Source organism: Lissotriton vulgaris, chromosome 12 (genome assembly GCF_964263255.1).
Source record: "Lissotriton vulgaris chromosome 12, aLisVul1.2, whole genome shotgun sequence".
Taxonomy (NCBI): Eukaryota; Metazoa; Chordata; class Amphibia; order Caudata; family Salamandridae; genus Lissotriton; species Lissotriton vulgaris.
In genome coordinates this window covers 233745672-233769240 of record NC_141700.1, presented here as the reverse complement: position 1 = coordinate 233769240, position 23569 = coordinate 233745672, and the positions used below count along the sequence as shown (strand labels likewise).

Here is a 23569-nt window from a genome sequence, read left to right as displayed (position 1 = left end):
TCAGAGAGAGTGGCAAGCAGTAGCAATAGGGTATTTCTGTGGTGGGAACCAGTCACAATCATGTACTTAACCCCTTTGCTGCTGGCGTCGGCCAACGGCCGTCGCGCACACTACCTTCCATAAATGAACCCCAGCGACCCTCCCAAGCTGCCCCCCATTGAGCGCGGACATCCACACAAGATGGCACCCTACTACTTTAGCCATCCCGGGGGGTGACGGAAGAGCCAGGTTTTCAGTTTCTTGCGAAAAGAGACTCCTACTCAGATGTCCTCAGATCCACTGGGAGCTCATTCCATGACTTGGCTGCCAGGAAACCAAAGGATCTCCCGCTAACCCGCGTCTTCCGCACCCTGGCCACTGTCATTCTTGCACTACCAAACGATCTCAGATTACGAGCAGGCTGATAGACTGTCAGGAGAGGAAGTAGAAACGCAGCACCCTTTTCCTAAGGATCCTATGACTAAAGCATAAGGCCTTAAAGGTAACTCTGGCACGGATAGGGAGTCAATGCAGTTCCTTCAAAGCTTCTCCCACTGAAGCCCTCCTTGGGACATTCAGGATAAGCCGGGCTGTGGCATTTTGGACCTTCTGCAAGATGTTAAGATTTTTTGCAGTCACCCCTAAATACAGGACATTGCAATAGTCAAGGGGAGAAGGGAACAAATTCTGTACAATAGTTCTTTTAGCATCCAGGAGGAGGAGGTCCAGAATCTTACGTAGCATCCTTAAAATGCCAAGACATGTCCTGGCCACAGCAGATATTTGCTCAGAGAAGGAAAGATTTTCGTCGAACCACACTCCCAAATTTTTCACCTTGGCTTTCGGCACTGGACTAGGTCCTAGTGCTTCTGGACACCAATGCTGCGACCAGAGAGAGGGCTGTTTTCCAACCACCATCACCTCTGTTTTCCCTGCATTTAGCTGGAGGCAACTCAGTCTCATCCAGTCCATAAGCGATGACCTGTTAGTTCATGGTGAGGGAGGAGTCGAGTATGATGCAGAGGTTGCGGGCATGGTCCGTGGGTGTGGGAGGGTTGCTGAGTTGAGCTTCAGGCAGCTGCTGCTCATCCAGGATGCAACGTCTTTCATTCCATCCTGGAAACTATGTCTGGTGATGTTGGGTTCCTTGTTGAGGGAGAGGATGAGCTGGGTGTCCTCGGCGTCCGATACTATCCTGAGTCTGTGTTTTCTGTCAATGGCAGCAAGGGGGGACATGTAGATGTTGAAGAGCGTTGGGCTGATTGAGGATCCTTGGGGTACTCTGCAGCTGATCTCTGTGGGTTCAGAGAGGATGGGTGAGAGTCTGATTCTTTGAGTTCAACCACTGAGGAAGGAGTGGATCCAGTCTAGGGCAGTACCCTGTATGCCGGCGTTGTGGAGTCTGGCGGTTAGTGTGGGGTGAGAGACGGTGTCGAAGGCTGCTGAGTGGTCTAGTAGGATGAGGGCAGCCATGTGGCCTTGGTCAAAGAGTGTGCGGATGTCGTCCGTGGCTGCTAGGAAGGCAGTCTCGGTGCTGTGATTGCTGCAGAATCCGGATTGGGGAGTGTCGAGAATCGAGTTGGATTCAATGAAGTTCGTGCGCTGATGTTGACAATCTTTTCAGTGACTTTGGCTGCGCAGAGGAGGAGAGAGATGGGTCAGTAGTTCCTCAGGTCCGTTGGGTCTGGGGAGGGCTTCTTGAGGAGGGGCTTGACTTCTGCATGTTTCCAGTCATCGAGCAACCTGCCTGTTTCAAAGATGCAGTTGATAGTATGTCGTAGTTCGGGTACTATAGCGGATGACGGTCTCTCGAAGATGTGTGGTGGGCAGGGGTCGGTGGGGGCTCCTGATTTTATGCTCCTCATGGTCTTAGTGGTGTCTTCTGTGGAGAAGGGCACCAGGCAGTGATGGTAGGATGGGTGGCGTTGTTGGTGGTGGGTGTGGTGTTGGAACCTTGGTACTGTTCGTCGAAGTTGTCGTTGAAAGTCCTGATCTTGTGATGGAAGTAGGAGCCAAGTATGTTGCAGAGGTCCTTGGAGGGAGGGACACTGGATGATTCACTGGGGGGTTTTGTGAAGAGTTGCGGGAGTTGGAGAATATTCTGTACTCGATAAAGGTATTCTTCGCGGTTCTGAGTTGGTGGTGTTCTGTCATGGCGTTTTTGTAGGCGGTGAGTGATCCCGAGGTTTTGCTGCTCCTATAAGCTTTTTAGAGTCATCAGCACAAGCACTTGGATTCTCAGAGGTCGGTGGAGAACAGGTGACTTTCATGGTGTATTGTGTGTTGGAGTTCTGGAGGTGGGCGAGTGTGTTTCCGCAGTCGGTGATCCATCTGTGGAGTTTGTTGGCTGCAGATTTGGCATCGGTCGTGGTGAGCAGAGGAGCGTGATTGAGGACGGAGTTGAGGTGCTCTTCGGTGATCATGCTCCAGTTCCTGCGTGGGGGGGGGTGGTGTATGCTTGTGTGCGGTTGGTTTTGAGAAGGAAAAGTGGATGCAGTGGTGGTCAGTCCAGAGGGGTTGCATGGTGTGGATGAAGCAAATGTTGTTTCCTCCTGCGAAGAAGGGGTCGAGGTTGTGTCCTGCCTTGTGGGTGGGGGTGGTGATGAGCTGTCTAAGTCTGATGTTGGCGAGGTTGTACAGGAGGGTGGTGGAGTTGGGTTTGCTGAGGTTGTCAACGTCGAAATTCAAGTCTATGAGAAGTACATAGTCCATGGATGCGAGGGCGTGGGGCGCAATGAGGTCTGCGATGGCAGTGGTGAATGTGGCGCACGGTCCAGGAGGTCTGTAGGTGGTGGTACTGCGTAGAGTCGTTCTGGAGTTGATCTGGAAATGGAGGTGTTCCATAGGGGATGAGGAGTTGTTTGTTCTGGCTGTAGTGAGTCAGAGGGAGTTTTTGCGTACGATGGCAAGTCCACCTGTTATGTTATGTTATGTTATGTTATGTTATGTTATGTTATAATGGCTTTTGTAGAGCGCGCGGCTACTCAAAAAGAGTGTCCCGGCGCTTTTAAAAGGAGGGCTGCAGACTGCTAACATAACACATTAAAAGAGAAAGTATCACAGATATACAAAACAGAACAAGAAAAAGGCCTACTGGGTAAACAACCAGGTTTTGAGGCCTTTTCTAAAAGCTAATAAGCTGGTGGCTCCCCGGAGTGTAAGAGGCAGAGAGTTCCACAGCTGTGGCGCCAGTAGTCCAAAGGAGCGACCTCCCAGGCGCGCTCTCTTCACTCGTGGGACAGTCGCTAAAAACAGGGATTCTGACCTCAGAGAGCGAGCCGGCCGGTAGAAGGCAAGTCTCTTTTGGAGGTACTTCGCTCCCGTCGCATGGAGGGCCTTGTATGTCAAGGTCAAAGCCTTAAAGGCAATCCGTTTGCGGATTGGGAGCCAATGCAGGGTCTGCAGTAAGCCCGCAGCACTGGCACGTCTGTTCAAGCCAAAGATCGCTCTCGCCGCCGCATTCTGCACAACTTGGAGCCGCTGTAGCAGGTACTCTGGCAGGCCCAGGTACAGAACGTTTGAATAATCTAGCCTAGAGCCTATCAGGGCCTGCACAGTCAGCTTCCTGTGCTCCTCCGACAAAAGGGGAAGAAACCTCCGCAGCATCCTAAGGAGGCCGAAGCAGGTGCCCGACAACCCCAGGATCTGGGACTTCATAGTCAACCCCTTGTCCATCTTGACCCCCAGGTTCTTAGCCACTTGGGAAGAACAAGTGGGGGGGAACATACCAGTCGGCCACCATGCCTGCCAATCTGGCTCCATGTCACACCCAAAGAAGAGTACCTCGGACTTATCGGAATTGCACTTGAGGCTGTTCAGTTGGAACCATTCGAACACGGCCCTAAGGCAATCCCGGATACTCTCCCCATCAAAGTCTCCTCCTCTCTTGCACGAGAAGAGGAGCTGGGTGTCGTCTGCATAGGATACGATCCGGGCCCCAAACGACTCCGCCAACGCCGCCAAAGGGGTCATGAAGATATTAAAGAGGGCCGGGCTCAAGATAGAGCCCTGGGGGACCCCAACTCCCAGAGGCGGCATCACGGCGGAATCTGGCGAGGCCCAGACCGTTTGCCGGCGGCCGGCTAGAAAGGACGAAAACCAGCTGAGCACCGTCCCCCGTAGTCCAATCTCACTGAGTCTGGTGAGCAGGCCATCATGGGGGACGGTGTCGAAGGCCGCCGACAAATCCAGCATCACCAGCATGGCTTTTCTCCCTGCATCCAGCACCCCTTTGACGGTTTCTGAGACCTCAAGGAGCGCAGTCTCCGTGCTGAGATTTGGGCGAAAGCCCGACTGGGTGGCATGCAGAATCTCATTCGTCTCTAGAAAATTGGACAGCACCGACTGCACGTGCTTTTCTACAATTTTCGTGAGAGCTGGTAGCAGGGAGATAGGCCGGTAGTTGACTGGGGCCTTTGGGTCCAGACCAGGCTTCTTAAGCAGCGGGATGACCATTGCCTGCTTCCAAGCCTGCGGAACCACTCCCTGGCTCAGCGAGAGATTCAGTAGCGGGTTAGCCAGTGGATTAATCACCGCGGCCAATTTCGCCAGAATTTTAGCAGGGCACGGGTCCAAGGGCGATCCTGATTTCAAATTGCCCATAAGTGCTAAAGAGGCGGGCGCAGATATAGATGGAAACACGCCCAACGTCACGCCTGGCGAGGCCGGGGGCGGTCGGTTGGCCTCAGAATTAATCAGCCCCGCGGGTACAGCCAGTGGAAAAGAATCCTGTATAAGTTGGATCTTGCTAGTAAAAAAACTAGCCAGATCGGAGGCCCAGGAATCAGAGGGCCTCTCCTCAGAGATGTTAGACCGTGGAGATATAAATTCTCTAACTATAGAGAAAATCTCCTTACAGGAGTTGGAGGCAGCTTCTATCCTCCCTGCCAGGTAGGCTTTCTTGCCCAGGCGAATGTCCCGGTGATAGTCCTTAACCGCAGTCTTATAAGTCAGCTTGGCCTCCGGGTCATATTTTATCCGCCAAGCTCTTTCGGCCACCTTGCACTGCTGCCGCTTAGCCGACAGTGCAGCGGCCTCCAGGGTGGTTGGGGCAGTCCTTCCTGTGGATCTCGTACCCATTGGTGTTGAGGAGATCCCAGATTTCTACTGCATGTCTGTGCAGGGAGCTTACATTGAGGAGGATCCAGCTCAGGGGTTTGGGTTGCGCTGGCATCCAGTGGGTTGGCGGTAGCAGTGGGGGTTCGGAGGTGGGTGAAGGTGCGGTGGCAGTGTTGGCAGGAGGACTGTCCTTGAATCGTGTTCGGTGTCGACAGCTGGCAGTTGTTGTTTCCTCCGGGGTTGAGTGTGTGGAGGGTTGCTGAAGTCATAGCAAATGGTGGGTTGGGGGACCAGGGTCCCTGGTGCTGGTTGTGGTCGGGTCACGGACGGATGCTGATGGGCTTGCCTTTGGCACATCTTTGGCGCACCAGCGGCGTGGCAACACAGCGGCCGCCATTAAGTAGGGGTCGGTGAAGGGAGAGAAGCTGGGAGGCGGGAGTGGGAAGACACAGGAGGTAAGGGGCCGTGGGAGCAGCAGCAGCAGGGAAGGGAGCGAAGTGGAAAACAAGGCAGTGAAAAGGGAAAAAAGACACAATAAAGGCACAAAGAGATAACAAGGCACAATAAAGCACAGAGCGAAAAAAAGGCACAGAAAGGCACAGAGGGAAAAAGGCAACAGAAAAGTCACAAAACGAGGTAAACACAGACAAGCAAGAGGTACAGAAGGTCAGCAGAGCTGCCCAGCAGAACAGCATGGCTCTCCCACTGGACCACCAGGGATGAGGCGCAGGCAGGAGCCCGAGGGTGGAGGAGGGACTCCAAACACCTTCCCTGGAAGGCAGAAGGTGCTGGGGCAGAGGCACAATGATGCTGCGTGGGGGGAGAGCAGTTTCCCTGACCAGGAGGGCAGAGGTCTTTCTCACCCTGTCACACAGCAGTCGCCATTAAGTAGAGGTCAGGGAGAGCAGCATAATAAAGGCAAAGAGAGAAAAAAGGCACAGAAAGGCACAGAGGAGAAAAAAGGCAACAGAAAAGGCACAAAACGAGGCACACAAAGACAGGCAAAAGCTACAGATGGCTGGCAGAGCGGACCAGCAGAAGAGCAAGGCTCTCCCACTGGATCACCAGGGATGAGGCGCAGGCAGGAACCACCAGAGACCTGCATTCCACAGCCCTTCTTGACAGCCTCAGCAACATCGGTCTCACCCAGCTCGTCCAAGGACCAACCCACACAACAGGCCACACCCTTTACCCTATTTTCTCCAACAACAACAGGATACCACCACCCACATGACTGTGCATCATACATTTTAAGATACCTGCGCACCAAGCCACCACACCAGAAAACCCCAAAGCACCATTAAGATACTGTGGCAAAATATCAGAAGAAAATTGAACCAAGACCCTACAGGAACACCCATCCAACCACACTAGGAATCTTGATGCGCCACTGGAGTCAAGCTATCCTGGCTGATGACGGCTGATAGCCAGAAACCGGTCCTAGGATGCATGATTCCGGTCATGGCTTGGCAGTTCGGGCTGGACTGTTCCCATGAGGCACATGGTCAAGGCTGATTTGCATATGGCCATGTCTGAACTGGGGTGGTATGGAGTGCAAAAAAACAATGGATTTAGGCCCAGATCTCTGTACTGGGGTGAATGTATGACATTGTTCTGCATTCTGTCCATCAACTGTTGTTTTTGATCCAGCTCAACACCGGCAAAACCGGGGTAGTCCTAACTTCAGCAACAACCACTCCCCCTGGGACACTTCTTGGTGGCCCTCCGAACTTGGCCCCCACTGACCCCTGCGGACCATGCCAAGAACCTCGAGATCATCTTGGACACAAACCTCTCCATGAGCAGATAGACCAATGCCATCTCCTCATCATGCTTCCACATTCTGCGAATGCTACGCAAGATTTTTAAGTGGATTCCACTGACCACCAGACAAACAGTCACCCAGGTATTATCACAAGTAGACCTGAACATGGAAATGCCCTCCACATCCGAATTACAGCCAATGTCTTATTTTGACTCCAAACTAAGCATGGGCGAATTTTGCGAATCTGGCGTTCGTGAATTTGCGTATTTGCGAACTCGCAATCTGCAAACTCCGCAAATTCTCACGAATTTGTGGATTTTTTTTGTGTTCGCAAGGGTTTCTGCAAGTTCGCGAGGGTTTTGTACCAGTTCGCAATTGCGAACTTACTTGTCGGCTCGCAACGGTCGCGACTATGTTGTTTCTACGTCTGGTTCATCATCACAGGTTCCAGCACCCTCTGTTTCACCACTGCCACCCTCTGTTTCACCCATGCCACCCTCTGGTACATCAATGCCACCCTCTGGTTCATCACCACTGTAGATTATGGGGGGGGAAAGCAAGCACACCTGCCCTGCTTCAACTGACATGAATTCATTTGGGGTTGATTTATTAATGTGTCACTGTTTTAAAATTCCAGTCTGGCACCTGCTTCCTTATCTGTAATTTGTTTTCTGTTGCAGTGCAATTTCTTTTTCCAGGACCTTTGTGGCCTACTTGTAGCTATTCTATGAGCCTGCTGTGAGGGTCAGAGCAGGGTCATACAATTGTTGCAACTAGCAACTGAACTCTGGAGGGGCCCCAGTCAGGAAGCACTACAGGGAACGGTTACTAATGATGAGTTTGAAGTTGAACTTTTGCACCTGCTGAGTGCTTTCAGTTTTGCAAAACTCGTTTTTCTGCGGAACAGCAACTGTAATGCCCCAAACAAACATAGGCAACTGAACTCTGGAGGGGCCCCTCAGGAAGTACTACAGGGAATGGTTACTAATGATGAGTGAACTTTTGCACCTGCTGAGTGCTTTCAGTTATGCAAAACTCGTTTTTCTGCAGAACAGCAACTGTAATGCCCCAAACAAACTTACTTGTGAAAGTTGATTTCTAATCCAAAAGTGATCCAAAGAAAGTCAAAAGGCCTCAACTCCAAAAAAGTGCAGGCAAATGTCAACCTGAGGAGTTATTCTGATAAAAATCATCATTTTCAGAAGGTCTATGCTGCTTGCTAGTGAATTTCTTGTGCAGAATTGCAAATTTTGTAATTTCGCGAGTGCGAGATTGTTGCTGCCCGCCGCACCTACATGTTCGCAATTGCGAACTCTCGCGATGCGTCGCCAAACTCCTGCGGGATCCCGCAGCAAGATCCAAAATGGCACAGCACTCGCAAAATATCGAGAAAAATAACTCGGCAAACGCTGAATGACGGTAAGTGAACGCCGCACGCCGCAAAATTGTATCACCAAGAAAAAAAATCCGCTGCGTGCGAATTTGCGGATTTTCTGTAAATTCACGAGCGTTCGCGGATTGCGAATTTACCGAAAATCCGCAAAATCCGCGAGCGGAACGGATTTTCCGCCCATGCTTACTCCAAACCACCCAGAATGCCACTGCCAGACTCATCCTAAACATCCCATGAAATAACCACAGCTCTCCACACCTTAACAATCTCCACCGGCTCCCAGTCCAAGAAAGATTTACGTTCAAGCGGCTCACCCACACCTACAAACCTCTCCACAACACCAGTCCAGCTTAGCTCAGCCACCGCCTCAACTTCTGCCAACCCACCAGACACCTTCAATCTGCGTCCCAGTCAAGAGCACACCTCCCTGGCAACAGGAAGACCAGAAGTGGAGGACACTTCGCCTCATACCTCGCAGCCAAGACATGGAACGACCTCCCGCAACAACTCAGACACTGCCTCTTCCCCAAGGACTATCGAAGGAACCTCAAGACATGGCTCTTCCAGACGAAACAGCTTAGGCCTGCCCTTCTCAGTGCCTGAATACCCTCATAGGTGATTAACCACACTTTATAAATTCACATAACCTAACTGAATAAAAAGCCAGGCTTCCAAAATGTTTCTAAAAACGAATAGGGTAGCTTCAAAGCATAAATGTAAAAGCATGGGATTCCATGGATTAGATGTGTTGTGGAAAAAGTCTTTGTCACTATTACAGATAGACCTAGACTTAGAAAGCGAGAGCATGAAGTGGGCAGCAGAGTGAAGATTTCTGACAGCAAAATGCCAGGAAAATGAAAATTCTGACATTACAAAGTCCAATGGATGGCCCTGTGCACTATAGTCTTAGGCCTAAAAGGTAGTTCTATTCGAATAGGTAGCTAAAGGAGTGCTTGCAAAACTGGTGTAATATGTTCAAACCTGGATCTCAAAATTGGACTGACCTCTCCGTTGTGGATCCAGTTAGAGGTGCTGAACCAGATTGACTGAGAAGTTAGATAAACGGGGTTCATATAGTCCTGTCTTAATTGGATTAGAACCTTCACCACAGGAGAGTAAATATGATAATCTAGAAAACGATAGATTATTTTCAGAACCCTGAGCTGAGCAATGCAGCTATTGCCCGCGATGGCAGCCTGTAAATTCAGCAGAAGGAGACTCGAAAACTCTCAAATGTCTTGCAATGTATGCAAGACTGGGGCATCAGTTGATGACAGCTAGCCAGGGGGCATTATTCAACTTGTCCATTCCTAATGGTGAGAGCAGAACCTCAATTTTAGAAGAATTAAACTTCAAAAAATGAACATTCATCCACCAACAGATGATTGCATCTCTACCTCTCACTCATTTGCTGTAGCAGTCTCTAAAGGAAATTGAAAGATACACTGAGGGAGAAGTAAAAACAATTAGCAAATTTAGAGAAAAGAACAAACAAAACAAAGGGACATAAATCTAAAATTAAGTAGCCTAAAATTCAAATCAAATCAATAAAATGGATATAAAGAAAAGTGAGCAAAAATGGTTGGCAAGAGCCAAAGCATGTTCATGCCCGTCAACATGACTTTAAATAAAAGGAAGAAATAAAATAAAAGAAACAATCATACATTTTCAATAATGATACAAATAAAACCAAACCGCGGACAAATCTTCCAACAATTACATTGAGTGGTACTTTCACCCCTTGTTCTAAAGCACTAGTGTGAGCTTAAAAATGTCTGTTCCTCTATACGCCAGGCAGCATGGCTCCTCATTTTCCAAGCGTGGCATAGCAGCAGGCCTTTTAGCTCCAGGTTTAGACTTCACAGGCACCAAAGTACACCTGCCAGGGGCTGGTGCAGGTACAGATTACAGCAACCTTGATGCAGGGTACAATCAGCTTGAGTAACATTCACTGTGTCCTTGTAGGGGACAACACTTATGCACGCCGTGGCTTCCATACATGTAACACAAATGTGTTATCACGCAAAATATACTTGGTATGTGTAGGTGCCCAGTCACGATGAAAGGACGCAGTAAACCCTCCCCCGGGAGAACAGGTAAAAAGGTCTCTTCTTGTTACATAATCAAATCAGTCAACATCAATCAATCGGTGGATATATATATATATATATATATATATATATATATATATATATATATATATATATATATATATTTCACGAGCAAATGTCCTAATCGGGGGGAGCAGCAGTACAGCTGGTTCTGGCGGCAAGGTGTAGGACAGCCTCGCTATTAATGCTTGAGCAAGAAAACTTCAATTAAGAAGATGCCGCACACTACTTCCAAGTTTTAACTTCAGTTATTTATTTCCTGTAGGTTTCCTCACCTATGCGTTTCGGACATCCACTGTCCCTGATCACGGTTAACAAACAGTTGGCCATCATTTGTGTTCAACATTTATACTAATGACACCATTTAGCACATTGTGATGCATTGTGGGCATAGTAGTTTAAAAAGCCTCGCTTATTTCAAAGCTTATCTTTGAGTTTAGAATAGCCGGTGTCCGGCATTTGGCAACACAAGAGGAAATTTATTAAACGCTTGTCTTTGTTTTCAAGCGTGAAATAAGAGCATGTTATCATGCGATTGAGTGGCCATTGTGTGCATTAGTTGCGAAGTAAATAACCACACATTAGTAGCTGATGACTTAGTGTCTTGGAGTCAATCTTGGCTGAGAACCTTTTTTTTACTCTAATCCTATTGTGTTGTTTATGCCATTCTCAGAGCTGTCCAACTCTCGGATAACAAATAATCATTAAAAAAAAATATATATATATATATATATATATATATATATATATATATATATATATATATATATATATATATATGTAGCGATTAATCACCCAGTGGGGCAGTATCCAGTTGCTTGGGCCGGGGGAGCTCAGTCGATAGCCAGGGCTTCAGAGCCCTTCGGAATTCCAGTAGAGAGGAGGAGGTTCAAAGCTCTCTATCACTCCATAGCCTGCTTTGGTGCAAGTAGCTACTCTTCACTTTGGATGGGGATACATATTATTAGCTACTATAGCCTTATAGTACACTGCCGAGTGCTATATCGGTTGTTAAAGGCCCTGAAACCAAGTTAAAGGCCCAAATCAAAGGCGATGGCCTATAATGAGGGGGAGGGCCTTTAACAAATCGTACAGCCTGAGGCAGAAGGGCTTTAAGGCTATTAGAACATCCCACCCACTGAGAGTACAATGCTCTACATTCAAAAAGAGAGAAACAGAAAGACCAACATTGGAAGGTTGGAGCAGAAAGCTCATACCAGCCATTATAAGCCCTGAGCCACTTCATTGTCTTCTTTGGAGCTCCCAATATTCCAATGTTCTAATACAGTCAGCAACAAATATCCAGAGAGAATCTCTATTGTGCTCAGATATGTAGAGTCCTCTGAGGGAAAGTACAGGGTCTACCAGAAAATGTCCAACAGGCATGCTTAGGAGAGGTATCAGAACAATGCGAGAACATTCATGCCTAGGAATGTCATCACGGAAAAGGTGGCAGGAGAAAACACACAAGATGATGCCACCACGGAGATAGGTGCATATTGAGAAGAGAAGTGCTCTCAACCCTTAATACCTGCCATGAAATGAGCATCTTGGTGCAGAATGAACCATTTTACAACTGTAGGAGTTGCACATCCCGGCACCTCTAACTCTGGCTCCATTTACCTGTGCTTGCTCCTCTCTGTCAAGTTCTTGATTTACATAGATATTTCCTTCAGGATCAACTGCAAATACATCCTTCGCGAAATCCCCCTCCAGAAGGTAATGAACGTTGTAGCTGTTCCAATTCACCTAGAATAAATGGAATCAACTGAATTGTTATGAACTGTAAAAATGCAAAAATCAGAAATGAGGCAAAATCAAATAACAAGCAAATCCTGGCATTCAAAAAGAGTGGTATTCCCATAAAGACTGTATGTTCCCTCTTGTCGACTGTCAAAGACCCAAAGTGTGAATCAGACACGAAAGGTTTGCCAACCACTCCAGGACCTGTGCCCAGCTTGCCACCCTGAAAGTGTGGCCCACGCAGATGATAAATCGTGAACCGAGCGTGCCTGTGTTCAGGGTTGGCGCTGGTTCGTGGCGAGGAGCGAGACAGGAGAAACTGTTTTTCCTATTGTGGCCATGCGTTTCCGAAATATTATGTAAGATGCAGTTCAGGCCCTATCACATACTTGCAAACATTTTAAAACAGAAAAGTTGGAGCAGTTTTTGGAGAGAAAAATCGAGAGTATTTTTCTACTGCAGCAGAGGCATGTTTCAGGCGAGGACAGCTAAAATAAAGCAATTGTTGGCTTCAAAAATCAGAAGTTTCCCTCTTAAATCGCGCCCATTGGCATATATGGTACCACAAGTACTCTATATCTGTATGGTCCAGTGCTTAATTTGAGCCGGTTGCAGGTGGGGGCGACCAGTACTCATTTTTGGGTATGAACAATTATTTTCCCTCATCAAAGGTTGACCCAGAGCCAGTGGTGGCTGCCTCCGAATAGGGGTGGGGGGGAATGGAAAAAAAAAAAACAACAAAAAAAAGTACCTTCTCTGCCTCACTGCCGCACATCTCTCCTCTGTCCTCTTCAGATCTGTTGGAAGCACTGGAAGCACTCAGGCTTCTGGACTCTCCCAGTCAATTACAGCGCTGCATGAGAAGCGTCGTGATTGGTCTGAGGCAGCTCAGGCAGTGCCTGGGAGGCAGGTTATGTTGGGGCCGGCCAAGCCGTCATGCGCACTTAGAGGAGTGCAAACCACCCCTCACTCTGCAATGGCGTCACAGAGGCCAGCCCCGCCCCTGAGTGCCGCATAGAAAAATAAAATGATAATAACGTTGTTACAATTGGAGCGGGTTGCGGCGCTGGAGACAAGGGCAACAAGCGAGCTCTGGGTAACTTCGGTTTTATTGAAGCAAGTAATTGATCGGTACAGCTTTGTCTGTTAAGAAACTTCCTCGGTGAACGGCTTCTACTCCGTCTGCGATGTACGACCTTCTCCTTCTTCCGGTTCCCTTCCGGTCGTCGGGTAGGGCTTTCTTCGTCCTCGGAGTCCGTCCCGACTTGAGGAGTAGCTCTCCAGCGATCACCCCACCAGAGGAAAAGAAAAGAAAGAACAGTATCAGGGTCTGTTTCTACAATCACGAGGTGAGGGGGAGGGTAGTGAGGGGACTCCCGGTGCTCCAATTAACGCGTGAGCGGTGGTGACCTGTGCATGAGTAACACCTTTAAACTATACGTCCCGCGGGTTTGTACCTAGTGTACGTTGACCTCCGACCCAGCCCCTCAAACGGTCACGTACCTGGAGAAGCCACGCACCTCCCCTGGGTGAGTGGCTGGGCGGCTCGTGGGAACGGTGGCCTCCTGGCTTTCCTCCGTCCTCGGCAGGCGCCGACTCTGCACGCAGTTCTTCTCCTGGGGTCCGACTCCTGAGTTGTTCACCGGCTGTTCTGCTCTCTGTGGTTCCGACGTCTTCTCCCGGTCTCTTCACCAGTACTTCGGTCCTCCTCCGGTCGATACCTTCCTCCTCTTGAATCTCCGTCTGTTGCACTCTCTCTCCTTCCGTCCTCCAGGTGAACAAGCACACCTGTTTCTCGTCGGGATCTCCTTTTGTGGGGCAGGGCAGGTCAGTCGGCTCCTCCCACTCGTCCTGTCTTTCTGAGTTAAAGGGCCAGTCCAGGTCATTCGGCTCCGTCCAGCTCGCGAACGGGTTCTGTAATTGTGACAGAGAGAGGGGAGGGGGTGGAACAATAGTTAGCTCGGACCTCCCCTCGAACTTCCCCTTTTCACAACGTAGCCCCTCGCCGGGAGACATGGAGTTCTGCATGCGAGGCATCATTTTGTACACCCCGTTACACACCTCCCCCCTAGGACGCTCCCGATCGGGGAGGGGATGACGGGACAGGTAGTCCGCATTAACGTTTTCAGTTCCCTTCTTATGATGCACCGTAAAGGAATACGGCTGGAGGGCCAGGAACCAGCGCATCACCCTTGCGTTGTTAGATTTGTTCCTGGACATCCACAAGAGGGGAGCGTGGTCAGTGTACAGGTGGAATGGTCGACCCTCTAGATAGTATGCTAGCTTTTCAATAGCCCATCTCACAGCTAAACACTCCTTCTCAATGGTGGCATATTTGAGTTCTCGGGGAAAGAGCTTGCGGCTGACGTATACCACGGGGTGTTCCAGTCCGTCCTTACCAACTTGGGACAATACGGCACCAATTCCATACTCAGAGGCATCCGTATGTAGCAAAAACGGGACTGAGAAGTCAGGGGATGTGAGCACCGGGGTAGTGGTTAGGATTCGTTTTAACTGATTGAAGGCATCGGCCATGCTCTCAGAGGGCTTGATGGGGGAGTTGGACTTACCGGGTTGGCGGAGGGCGTCAGTAAGGGGTGCGGCTATATTGGCAAATTGAGGGATGAACCTCCTATAGTACCCGACCAACCCTAGGAAGGCCCTCATCTCTTTCCGGGTGGAGGGGAAAGGAGTGTCCATAATAGCTCTGACCTTCTCTATCTGTGGTTCTATCATGCCGTGTCCCAAGACGTACCCAAGGTACTTCACCTTCTGGAAGGCTAGCCGTGATTTCTTGGAGTTCACTTTCAGTCCGGCTTTCTCAAGTACTTGAAACACCTGGTGTATGTGTTGCAAATGCTCTTTCCATGTTTTGCTGTGAATGACGATGTCGTCCAGATAGGCTGATGCCATGGATGAAACGGGGGCCAGTACGGTGTTCATAAGCCTCTGAAAGGTGGCAGGTGCCCCGTGAAGACCGAACGGGAGGACGGTGAACTCGTAATGTCCTTCATGTGTACTGAAGGCGGTTTTCTTCTTGTCCTCCTCCCGTAAAGGCACCTGCCAATAACCTTTGGTAAGGTCCAGCGTTGTTATGTATCGGGCTTCCCCGAGGCGTTCGATAAGTTCATCTACTCTGGGAATTGGGTATGCGTCAAATTCCGATATCTCATTGAGGGCTCTGAAGTCCATACAGAAGCGCCGACTCCCGTCCGGCTTAGGAATCATTACGATTGGACTGGACCATTGGCTGGTGGAAGGCCTTATTACTCCTAGATCCAACATGTCTTGAACTTCTTTCTGTATGGCTGCCCGTCGGGCCTCAGGCACTCTGTAGGGTTTTATGTGGATAACTTTTCCATGCGGAGTGTTGATTTGATGTTCTGCCAGGTTAGTCAGCCCAGGCTGATCCGCGAACAGTTCCTCGTGCTGTTTCAGGATGGTCTGTATGTCCTGTCTTTGCGCTTGCGTCAGCTCATCGTTGATATTCAGCTGGTCTCGAGTAGAGGCTGTCAGAACGTTATTAGTCTCTATTCCCCCATCGTCGGTTGGGGGGGCTCCTAGCCACTTCTTTAGGGAGTTGATATGGTAGGTTTGCGTCTTTCTGGGTCCGATTTGGAGACTGTATGTGGTTTTCCCAATGGTTTTGCTAACTCGGAAAGGCCCTGTCCAACTGGCACGAAATTTCTGAGTGGATGAGGGTAATAATACTAGGGCCCAATCCCCTACCCTCAATTGTCTCCACTTCTTGCCTTTGTCGTAGAAATGTTTCTGCTTTTCTTGACTGTTCTCCATATTGGTATATGCCAGGTCGCGGAGCTTCCCCAGTTTGGACTTGAGGTTCTGTGCATAGTCCAGGGTAGCTGAAGTTTCTTCTGGAATCTCGTTCTCCCAGGCTTCTTTGGTCATTTCCATCAATGAGCGGGGCTGACGACCATATAGCAGCTCAAAGGATGAAACGCCCAGACTGCTTTGTCGTTGACCTCGTATGACATATAGCGCCAAGGGAAGAATTTGGTCCCATTCACTCCCATTCACTTCTAGCATTTTCCGCAAGGTGGTCTTTAGGGTGCGGTTATAGCGCTCAACTAGGCCATCCGTCTGGGGATGGTATGCTGCGGTCCGGATCTGGTGCACGTCTAAGCATTTGCATACCTCCTTCATCAACCTGGAGACGAATGGGGTCCCTTGATCGGTCAGCAGTTCTTTCGGGAATCCCACACGACTAAACAGTTCGATCATTTTATCGGCTACTTGCTTAGTAGTGGTAGCCGTGAGGGGGAAGGCCTACGGAAACCTAGTGGCGTAATCCACCAAGACCAGCACATACTGGTACCCTTTTCGTGTTTTGGGCAACGGACCGATGATATCCATACCGACTCTTTCAAACGGCTTCCCAATAATGGGGAGCGGTTGGAGAGGCACTGCGGGAGGTCTTGTCATATTCATGGTTTGGCAGATACTGCATTCCTGGCAATACCGTTGTGCATCCTTGTAAATACCGGGCCAGTAAAAGAACCGTAATATGAGTTGCGTGGTCTTTTCGCTCCCGGTATGTCCAGCCGTTAGATGTGAGTGGGCGAAGAATAGGATCTGTTCTCTGTAAGAGACAGGCACCAGCAACTGTTCGGGTTCACCTTCTTTAGCCTGACGGTACAAAAGGTCCTTGGAAATGATAAATCTGGGGTATTTGGGGTGAGGGTCATCGGTCTCTCTATGGGCCTGTTCCCAAGCGTTTAAGAGGGAGCTGTCATTTATCTGGGCGAATTTGAAACTTCTATCCAGAACCCAGGGTTCAGGTGTCAGAAGAGCTGGTTTCGGAGATGGTGAATGTTGGTCCCCTTTTCCCAAACTCTGCCTGAACCAGTGTAGGAATTGTGGATTGTCTGTGCCTATGATCAAGGACTCTGGAAGGGTATCTAGGACGCCTACGCGTACTGACTGTGGTGGCCCGCCTTTGGGGTGTATCGGCAACTTTGCTAGAGGGTATGTCCGCACATCCCCATGTACGCATCTTATTGCTACTGTTTGCGATCTTAGGTATTGTGACTCAAGGACATGAGGGGTCTGAATAACTGACTGCCTGCACCCCGAGTCTAGTAGAGCCTGTATGACCACTCCGTTCACCTGTACACTTACCCGATACGTGCTCCCCATCTCGGCGGAGTACAGGACTGTCCTTGGCAGGTACCCCACCTCCATCGGTTCATCTTGGTTTTTCTTTGAGGGGCAAAACCTGGCAATGTGGCCCCAGTTTCCACAATCAAAACATTGCGGCCCAGAGCTGGTGGGCACCTCCGGCTTCCAAGGACGAGGTTTTGGCGGTTCCATGGCCCTCGGTACCGGTCGTCTCTCCGTTTTTACGGGCAACTTCGGGTGGCGCTCGTGTTCCCAGCCCGTGGTGCGGGGTTGGGCTCTTGAGTATGTGGTGGCCATTTCCACCGCGTCTGCTGTAGACAGGTTGTGGTGTTGGCGGAGCCACCTTTGTGTTGCAAACGGAAGCGCCTCCAGAAACTGTTCAAGATATATGCGGTCCATTATCTCGGTTTTCGTGCTGGTTTGAGGAGTCAGCCACTTGTCGGCGGCCATCTTTAGCCTCACAAATAAGGTTTTGGGTGTCTCTCCGGGGGTGCCTCTTTCCTTACGAAACCGAATGCGGTAGGCCTCGGGATCCAGCCCTAGGTGATCGAGGATGATGGTTTTTATGTCTTTGTAGGATGTATCCCCATTCGGGTTGGCGACCTGATAGGCGGCTTGCGCCTCCCCTGACAAGAGAGGGGCCAAGAAGAAGGGCCATTTGCTGATGGGCCACCCACAGGCCCTGGCGGCCCTCTCGAAATTCAGCAAAAACGCATCCGGGTCGTCGCCGGCATGGTACTTCTGCAAAGCCACTGCCGAGGTGCCGTGGGGGATAGTACCTTCTCCCCGTGATCCCCCTGTGGCCACGGGATCTACCCAGGGTTGTTGCAATTCCTCCCGTGCGGCGAGGGCTTTCTTCAAGATTTCCCGGTCGGCCTGGGCTGCGGTTAACTGCTGTTCCGCCACCCATCCTAGCTTCTCCTGTCCCTTCACGAGCTCCTGCAGAATGGTTTCCATCCCTATATCGAGATTTAGACTACCCGCATTCTCCACCACTGTTACAATTGGAGCGGGTTGCGGCGCTGGAGACAAGGGCAACAAGCGAGCTCTGGGTAACTTCGGTTTTATTGAAGCAAGTAATTGATCGGTACAGCTTTGTCTGTTAAGAAACTTCCTCGGTGAACGGCTTCTACTCCGTCTGCGATGTACGACCTTCTCCTTCTTCCGGTTCCCTTCCGGTCGTCGGGTAGGGCTTTCTTCGTCCTCGGAGTCCGTCCCGACTTGAGGAGTAGCTCTCCAGCGATCACCCCACCAGAGGAAAAGAAAAGAAAGAACAGTATCAGGGTCTGTTTCTACAATCACGAGGTGAGGGGGAGGGTAGTGAGGGGACTCCCGGTGCTCCAATTAACGCGTGAGCGGTGGTGACCTGTGCATGAGTAACACCTTTAAACTATACGTCCCGCGGGTTTGTACCTAGTGTACGTTGACCTCCGACCCAGCCCCTCAAACGGTCACGTACCTGGAGAAGCCACGCACCTCCCCTGGGTGAGTGGCTGGGCGGCTCGTGGGAACGGTGGCCTCCTGGCTTTCCTCCGTCCTCGGCAGGCGCCGACTCTGCACGCAGTTCTTCTCCTGGGGTCCGACTCCTGAGTTGTTCACCGGCTGTTCTGCTCTCTGTGGTTCCGACGTCTTCTCCCGGTCTCTTCACCAGTACTTCGGTCCTCCTCCGGTCGATACCTTCCTCCTCTTGAATCTCCGTCTGTTGCACTCTCTCTCCTTCCGTCCTCCAGGTGAACAAGCACACCTGTTTCTCGTCGGGATCTCCTTTTGTGGGGCAGGGCAGGTCAGTCGGCTCCTCCCACTCGTCCTGTCTTTCTGAGTTAAAGGGCCAGTCCAGGTCATTCGGCTCCGTCCAGCTCGCGAACGGGTTCTGTAATTGTGACAGAGAGAGGGGAGGGGGTGGAACAATAGTTAGCTCGGACCTCCCCTCGAACTTCCCCTTTTCACAACGTAGCCCCTCGCCGGGAGACATGGAGTTCTGCATGCGAGGCATCATTTTGTACACCCCGTTACAAACGTCCTATTGTTATCATTTTCTTTTATGCACTACTGAAATAGCAGTGGGGCGACGCTCCTCTGCTTTAGGGAGGAGCCGCCACTGCCCAGCGCACAAGAGTGAAAAACACAGAAGGGGGAAAGGAGAAGGAAGACAAGTACGGCTGAGCAAACCGTGACACTGGAAGAAACCAGGCCGGTAGTGAGATAAAGAGGAAGGTGGTGGTGGTGGATTAAAGAGGTGTGGGATGGATTGAAGATTTTGCAGCCATGGTGGTCGGTACTCCGACCTCTTTAGCAGGGGCTGTTGTGGACCTCTGGGCAAAACGTTGGGCCTGCACGCATATTCTTTTACATGTTAAGCACTTATGCTGGCCATAACTGAATGCCTTGACGAATTGTACTTTAATCAAATAAAATAAATGCGTTGATTGATTTTGACATACTTTTAAATATTATTTTCTCTTATTTCCAACTAGATAAAAAAAAACACTACGTTCCAAAATGGTTGTCTTCTAGCTGGGTGTTCATGGAGCCACGATGACATCATTTTCTATATACAAGAATGGTTCATTGCAATAACATTGGTACCTGTATGACATAGAGTTGAAACTGTCCACACATAATTAAATGGTAATTGTGTGCAAATGCAGTCAGGTTTAAATAAATAGCACTAACTAAAGTGACTGCGTACATTCAGCATCAAAGTAAACGGCAACACAATTTTTGTTGTTGCCATGGAAATGCTTCAGCTACAAACACGTCTGTTTAGACTGAGCATCACGCAGTGACACGTTGCTTGTCAGTTGTTTCTGCAATATGGAGACCCCTCTCTGCAGAACAGTGCCTAAGAAGGGCAAAGGCAGATGCTGACTGTTTTCTATAGACCCTCCAGCGTCCTGCGAACTAAAGGAAGGACTCACGGTTTTCGGAAGCTTCTTCCAGAAATAAAGGTTGGAAAGTTTGTTACATCTATAATGGGTTTCTTGATTGCCTTGTTTTTTGCCTGCTGCACTTTTTATAGTGAACATGACTTCACGTAAAAGCGATGCGACCGAAGCCACAATGGCCGAATTGTCCTCCCTGCAAACTCTGCAAGTCTAATTCGCCCTGTGGCGTAACGCCAAGGCGGCTCGTTGGGAACGTGGTTGAAAACGGGAGTGTTATTTTAAGAAAGCTTTTTCCATTCTTCATTCCTAGGGGATTCCCTCTGGAGTTCCATCGAGAACAGCGGCATGTGGCGTTCGTCACTACAGTAATAAAACTGCTTTGCATTTCTGTTGCTTGGTGACTGGCCTCCATGTTACTATTTAAAAAGTCACTTTACTTAAAAAAGCATTTTCACTCCCTTGGTCTTTAACACATTTAGGGGCAGTTGTATCATCCGTTTTTTTTGTCGCAAACGCTGCGATTCGCAAAAAAGCAGCGTTTGCGACAAAAAAATCGGCAAATACGATGTAGGAAGAAAATCACATCGCAAAATGAAGGAATCGCAAAATGTGCGATTCCTTAATTTTGCGCAAGCATGTAAGGAATCGCAAAAAGCGATTCCTTAAATGCTATGTAAGAAACAATAATGTTTTGTGATTTCACACTAAGAAATCGCAAATTACCACCAACTTGTAGTTGGTGGTAATTTGCGAATTCTTTTACAAATGCACTTTTTGGCATTTGTAAAGGTGCCATATGCGCACACATGTAAATTTCAGGGGTGCAGCAGGGTGTCCTTAAGACACCCTTGCACCCTTGAAATTATTCTCAATTTGCGATTAGCAAATTGCGAATCGCAAATTCAGAATAACTTCCCATTCCTTCCTATGGGCCTCCTGGCCCATAGAAATGAATGGGAAATTATTCCTTAATTGCGATTAGCAATTTGCTAATCGCAATTAAGGAATTTTAAGAAATGGCTAAAAAATAGCGATTTCTACATACATCCAAAATTCCAATTCTCAAATAGCGATTTCTCAAAAATCGCTATTTTAGAATCGCAAATGATGGTGATGATCCATCTGCCCCTTAATGTTTTAAAAACTATTTTAAATATTAATTTCGATTGATTATGAACAGAGGTTGTAATAATTAAGGATTACATTTTAAGGGACAATATATTCAATCTAATGAGCAATAGTTTCATATTCTAGTGGGCATTTTAGAATCTTTAAATATGATAATTAGCTTCGAAAGCAACTAAACAAAAACAGGCGGACATTTAACCCGTTTACCTATGCCGTTATTTCGGCGCAGTGCGGGCGTTCTGAGGAGTGGGCGGGGCTGCGTCGGCCGTTGGCTGTAGCCAGGTATTGCTCGCGACGGCCAACGGCCGATGGGAGCACGGAAGGGATTAATGTATCTGATAAAAAGTAATAAACTTCAGGAGAACCAAAGATGAAGGACTTTGTCCACAAAATTTCGCATGCATATTGGCCAAAAGCCAATGGGGATTATTGGGGCAGCCGACCATAGCATGGTCGGCCCCTCAGGTAATTTGAATGAGTGGAGCAGTCGGACGACTGCTCGGGCTTTGGACGTTTTTTGGGGTACATATGTAGCCCAGGGGTATATAGCCAGACATTTTGCGGAACCAGCCACCATTTTGTCATTGTGACACGCTGGCTAGTACCTGATAGTTGGTGCCTTTGTGCTAGTTTTATTAGTGAGAGCAGTTAATTTGTTATTCCATTTACTTGTGATGTCTACAGGCATGTCCAGTGAAGATAAGGTGTCCCAGGCGATGAGGTTTCTTGAAGAAGTGGGCACCTCAAGCTGTTGGCGGAGGGGACACCGCCACGTAACAGTTGCCCCATCAGGAAAGGCAGTGGAGCGGGTAGCTGCAGCAGGGTTCATGTGTTTACCACTGTGACGGACCCCGATTATGCAGGCACTCAGGTGACCAAGAGGGACCGCTTCTGCATAAGGATAGGGCCCCTGGGAAGGGTGATGGGCCACAGGGCTCCATGTGGGCCCAGGCAGCCCGCCAGTGCCAATTTGGCCATGTAAAGGTTGGGAGTGCAGGGTATAGCCCCCAGCGTAAGTTGGTTCAAAATGCAGTGGTGCAACATGATGTACACACACATTGGTGGATGGATGAGGATGCCCAACAGGTGGTTTTAAAAGATGCATTTGAGTTACTAATGTTGGTTTACGATGGAGAGAGTCTGGAGTAGGGTGAACTGAGAGATGAGGATGAGGTTCAGGTTGTAAAGTTGAGATCGTGGCAACAGGTTCTGGGCAGAAGGGTGCCCCTAATCAATCTGGCCATATTTTTTTGCAAGATGCAGGTTTACACACCCTCAAGGCAGACATGGTGGAGCCTTGCAGTGTGAAGGGATGGCAAGGCAGTGAGTTCCGGAGCAGGCACCGACTTTGGCGCCTGGTAAGCTAACGCAGGGTGAACGCTGCTAAAATGGTATCCCTTGGGGTGGAGGCGAAGGAGCCTCTGGTGATTTGGGAGGCCCGCTTAAGGAAATGTCTCTGTGTAAGGGACACTGATGTCAGTACAGAAGAGCACAGTATACCGCAAGAGCACTGGTCCTGGGGCACAGGGACAATGACCAAGAGGTCCTGGGTAACACAGGGAAAACGAAGCCACAAAAAATAACCTGGGTCTAGAACCAAAGTTTCAGATGAGTGCAGGTACAGAGATGGTGGGGGGGGGTGACAAGAGGGACGAGAAGGCAACGAAGGCAGGGAAGACAGACAAACTGGAGAACAAAGAGTTGAAAATCGAAAACCTGCCATACATTGGGACATGGAAACCATTAGGGCAGTGCTCGAAAAATCATTTAATTTTTACTGGACCTGCAGGTCTAGTAACCTACAAAATCTACTCTACCTAACTGAAATGCACTTGACCTCTGTCGATGATAGTGAGCAAATGTAACAAGTTAACAAGATTTAAAGGCATTTATATTGCTCATTTACTTTGTGAGCTATAAAGATGCCTCTAAATCTTGCTCTCTTGTCGCATTTTCTCTGCTCTCAGAGACAGAGGTCAAAATTCAGTTTATTTTCCTACTCACAAGAAAAGACGAGTAGGACATAATTAAATCTGGCTCACAAATGCGAGTGGATTTTTGGAGCTCTGTAGGGGCTCCTCTCAGTCGGCCTTCTAAGGAGAGGATATGGAAGTGGGACTACGTGGAGATGCTGAAACTCTCAAATAGGGAGTTAAGGACCAAGGAAGGTTCAAAGAAGGAAGGGTTCAAGCTGTACAAGCAGCCAAAGGTGCCAGTGATGATAGAGAATCGGACGACAGCATTTTGTATTTATGCTGGTGTGTACTGTAACTTCCACGCACCCCAAAGAACCCTACGATCAGTCCAGCTCTCCTACCCCATGGTTACCTGCACCAGAAAGACCAGACCGGGAGCCGCTCCTTCTCCT

At 49.2% G+C, this 23569-nt stretch overlaps 1 protein-coding gene across 1 annotated transcript in view; it reads right to left on the bottom strand.

Annotated features, from left to right (window-relative positions):
• CDH16 (cadherin 16) overlaps window positions 1-23569 on the bottom strand; it is a 777195-nt gene that overhangs the window by 511940 nt on the left and 241686 nt on the right. Inside the window, exon 8 of the mRNA XM_086947729.1 lies at window positions 11930-12055. Coding sequence (XP_086803855.1) covers window positions 11930-12055 — 126 coding nt within the window. The remainder of the gene's footprint in view (window positions 1-11929; window positions 12056-23569) is intronic.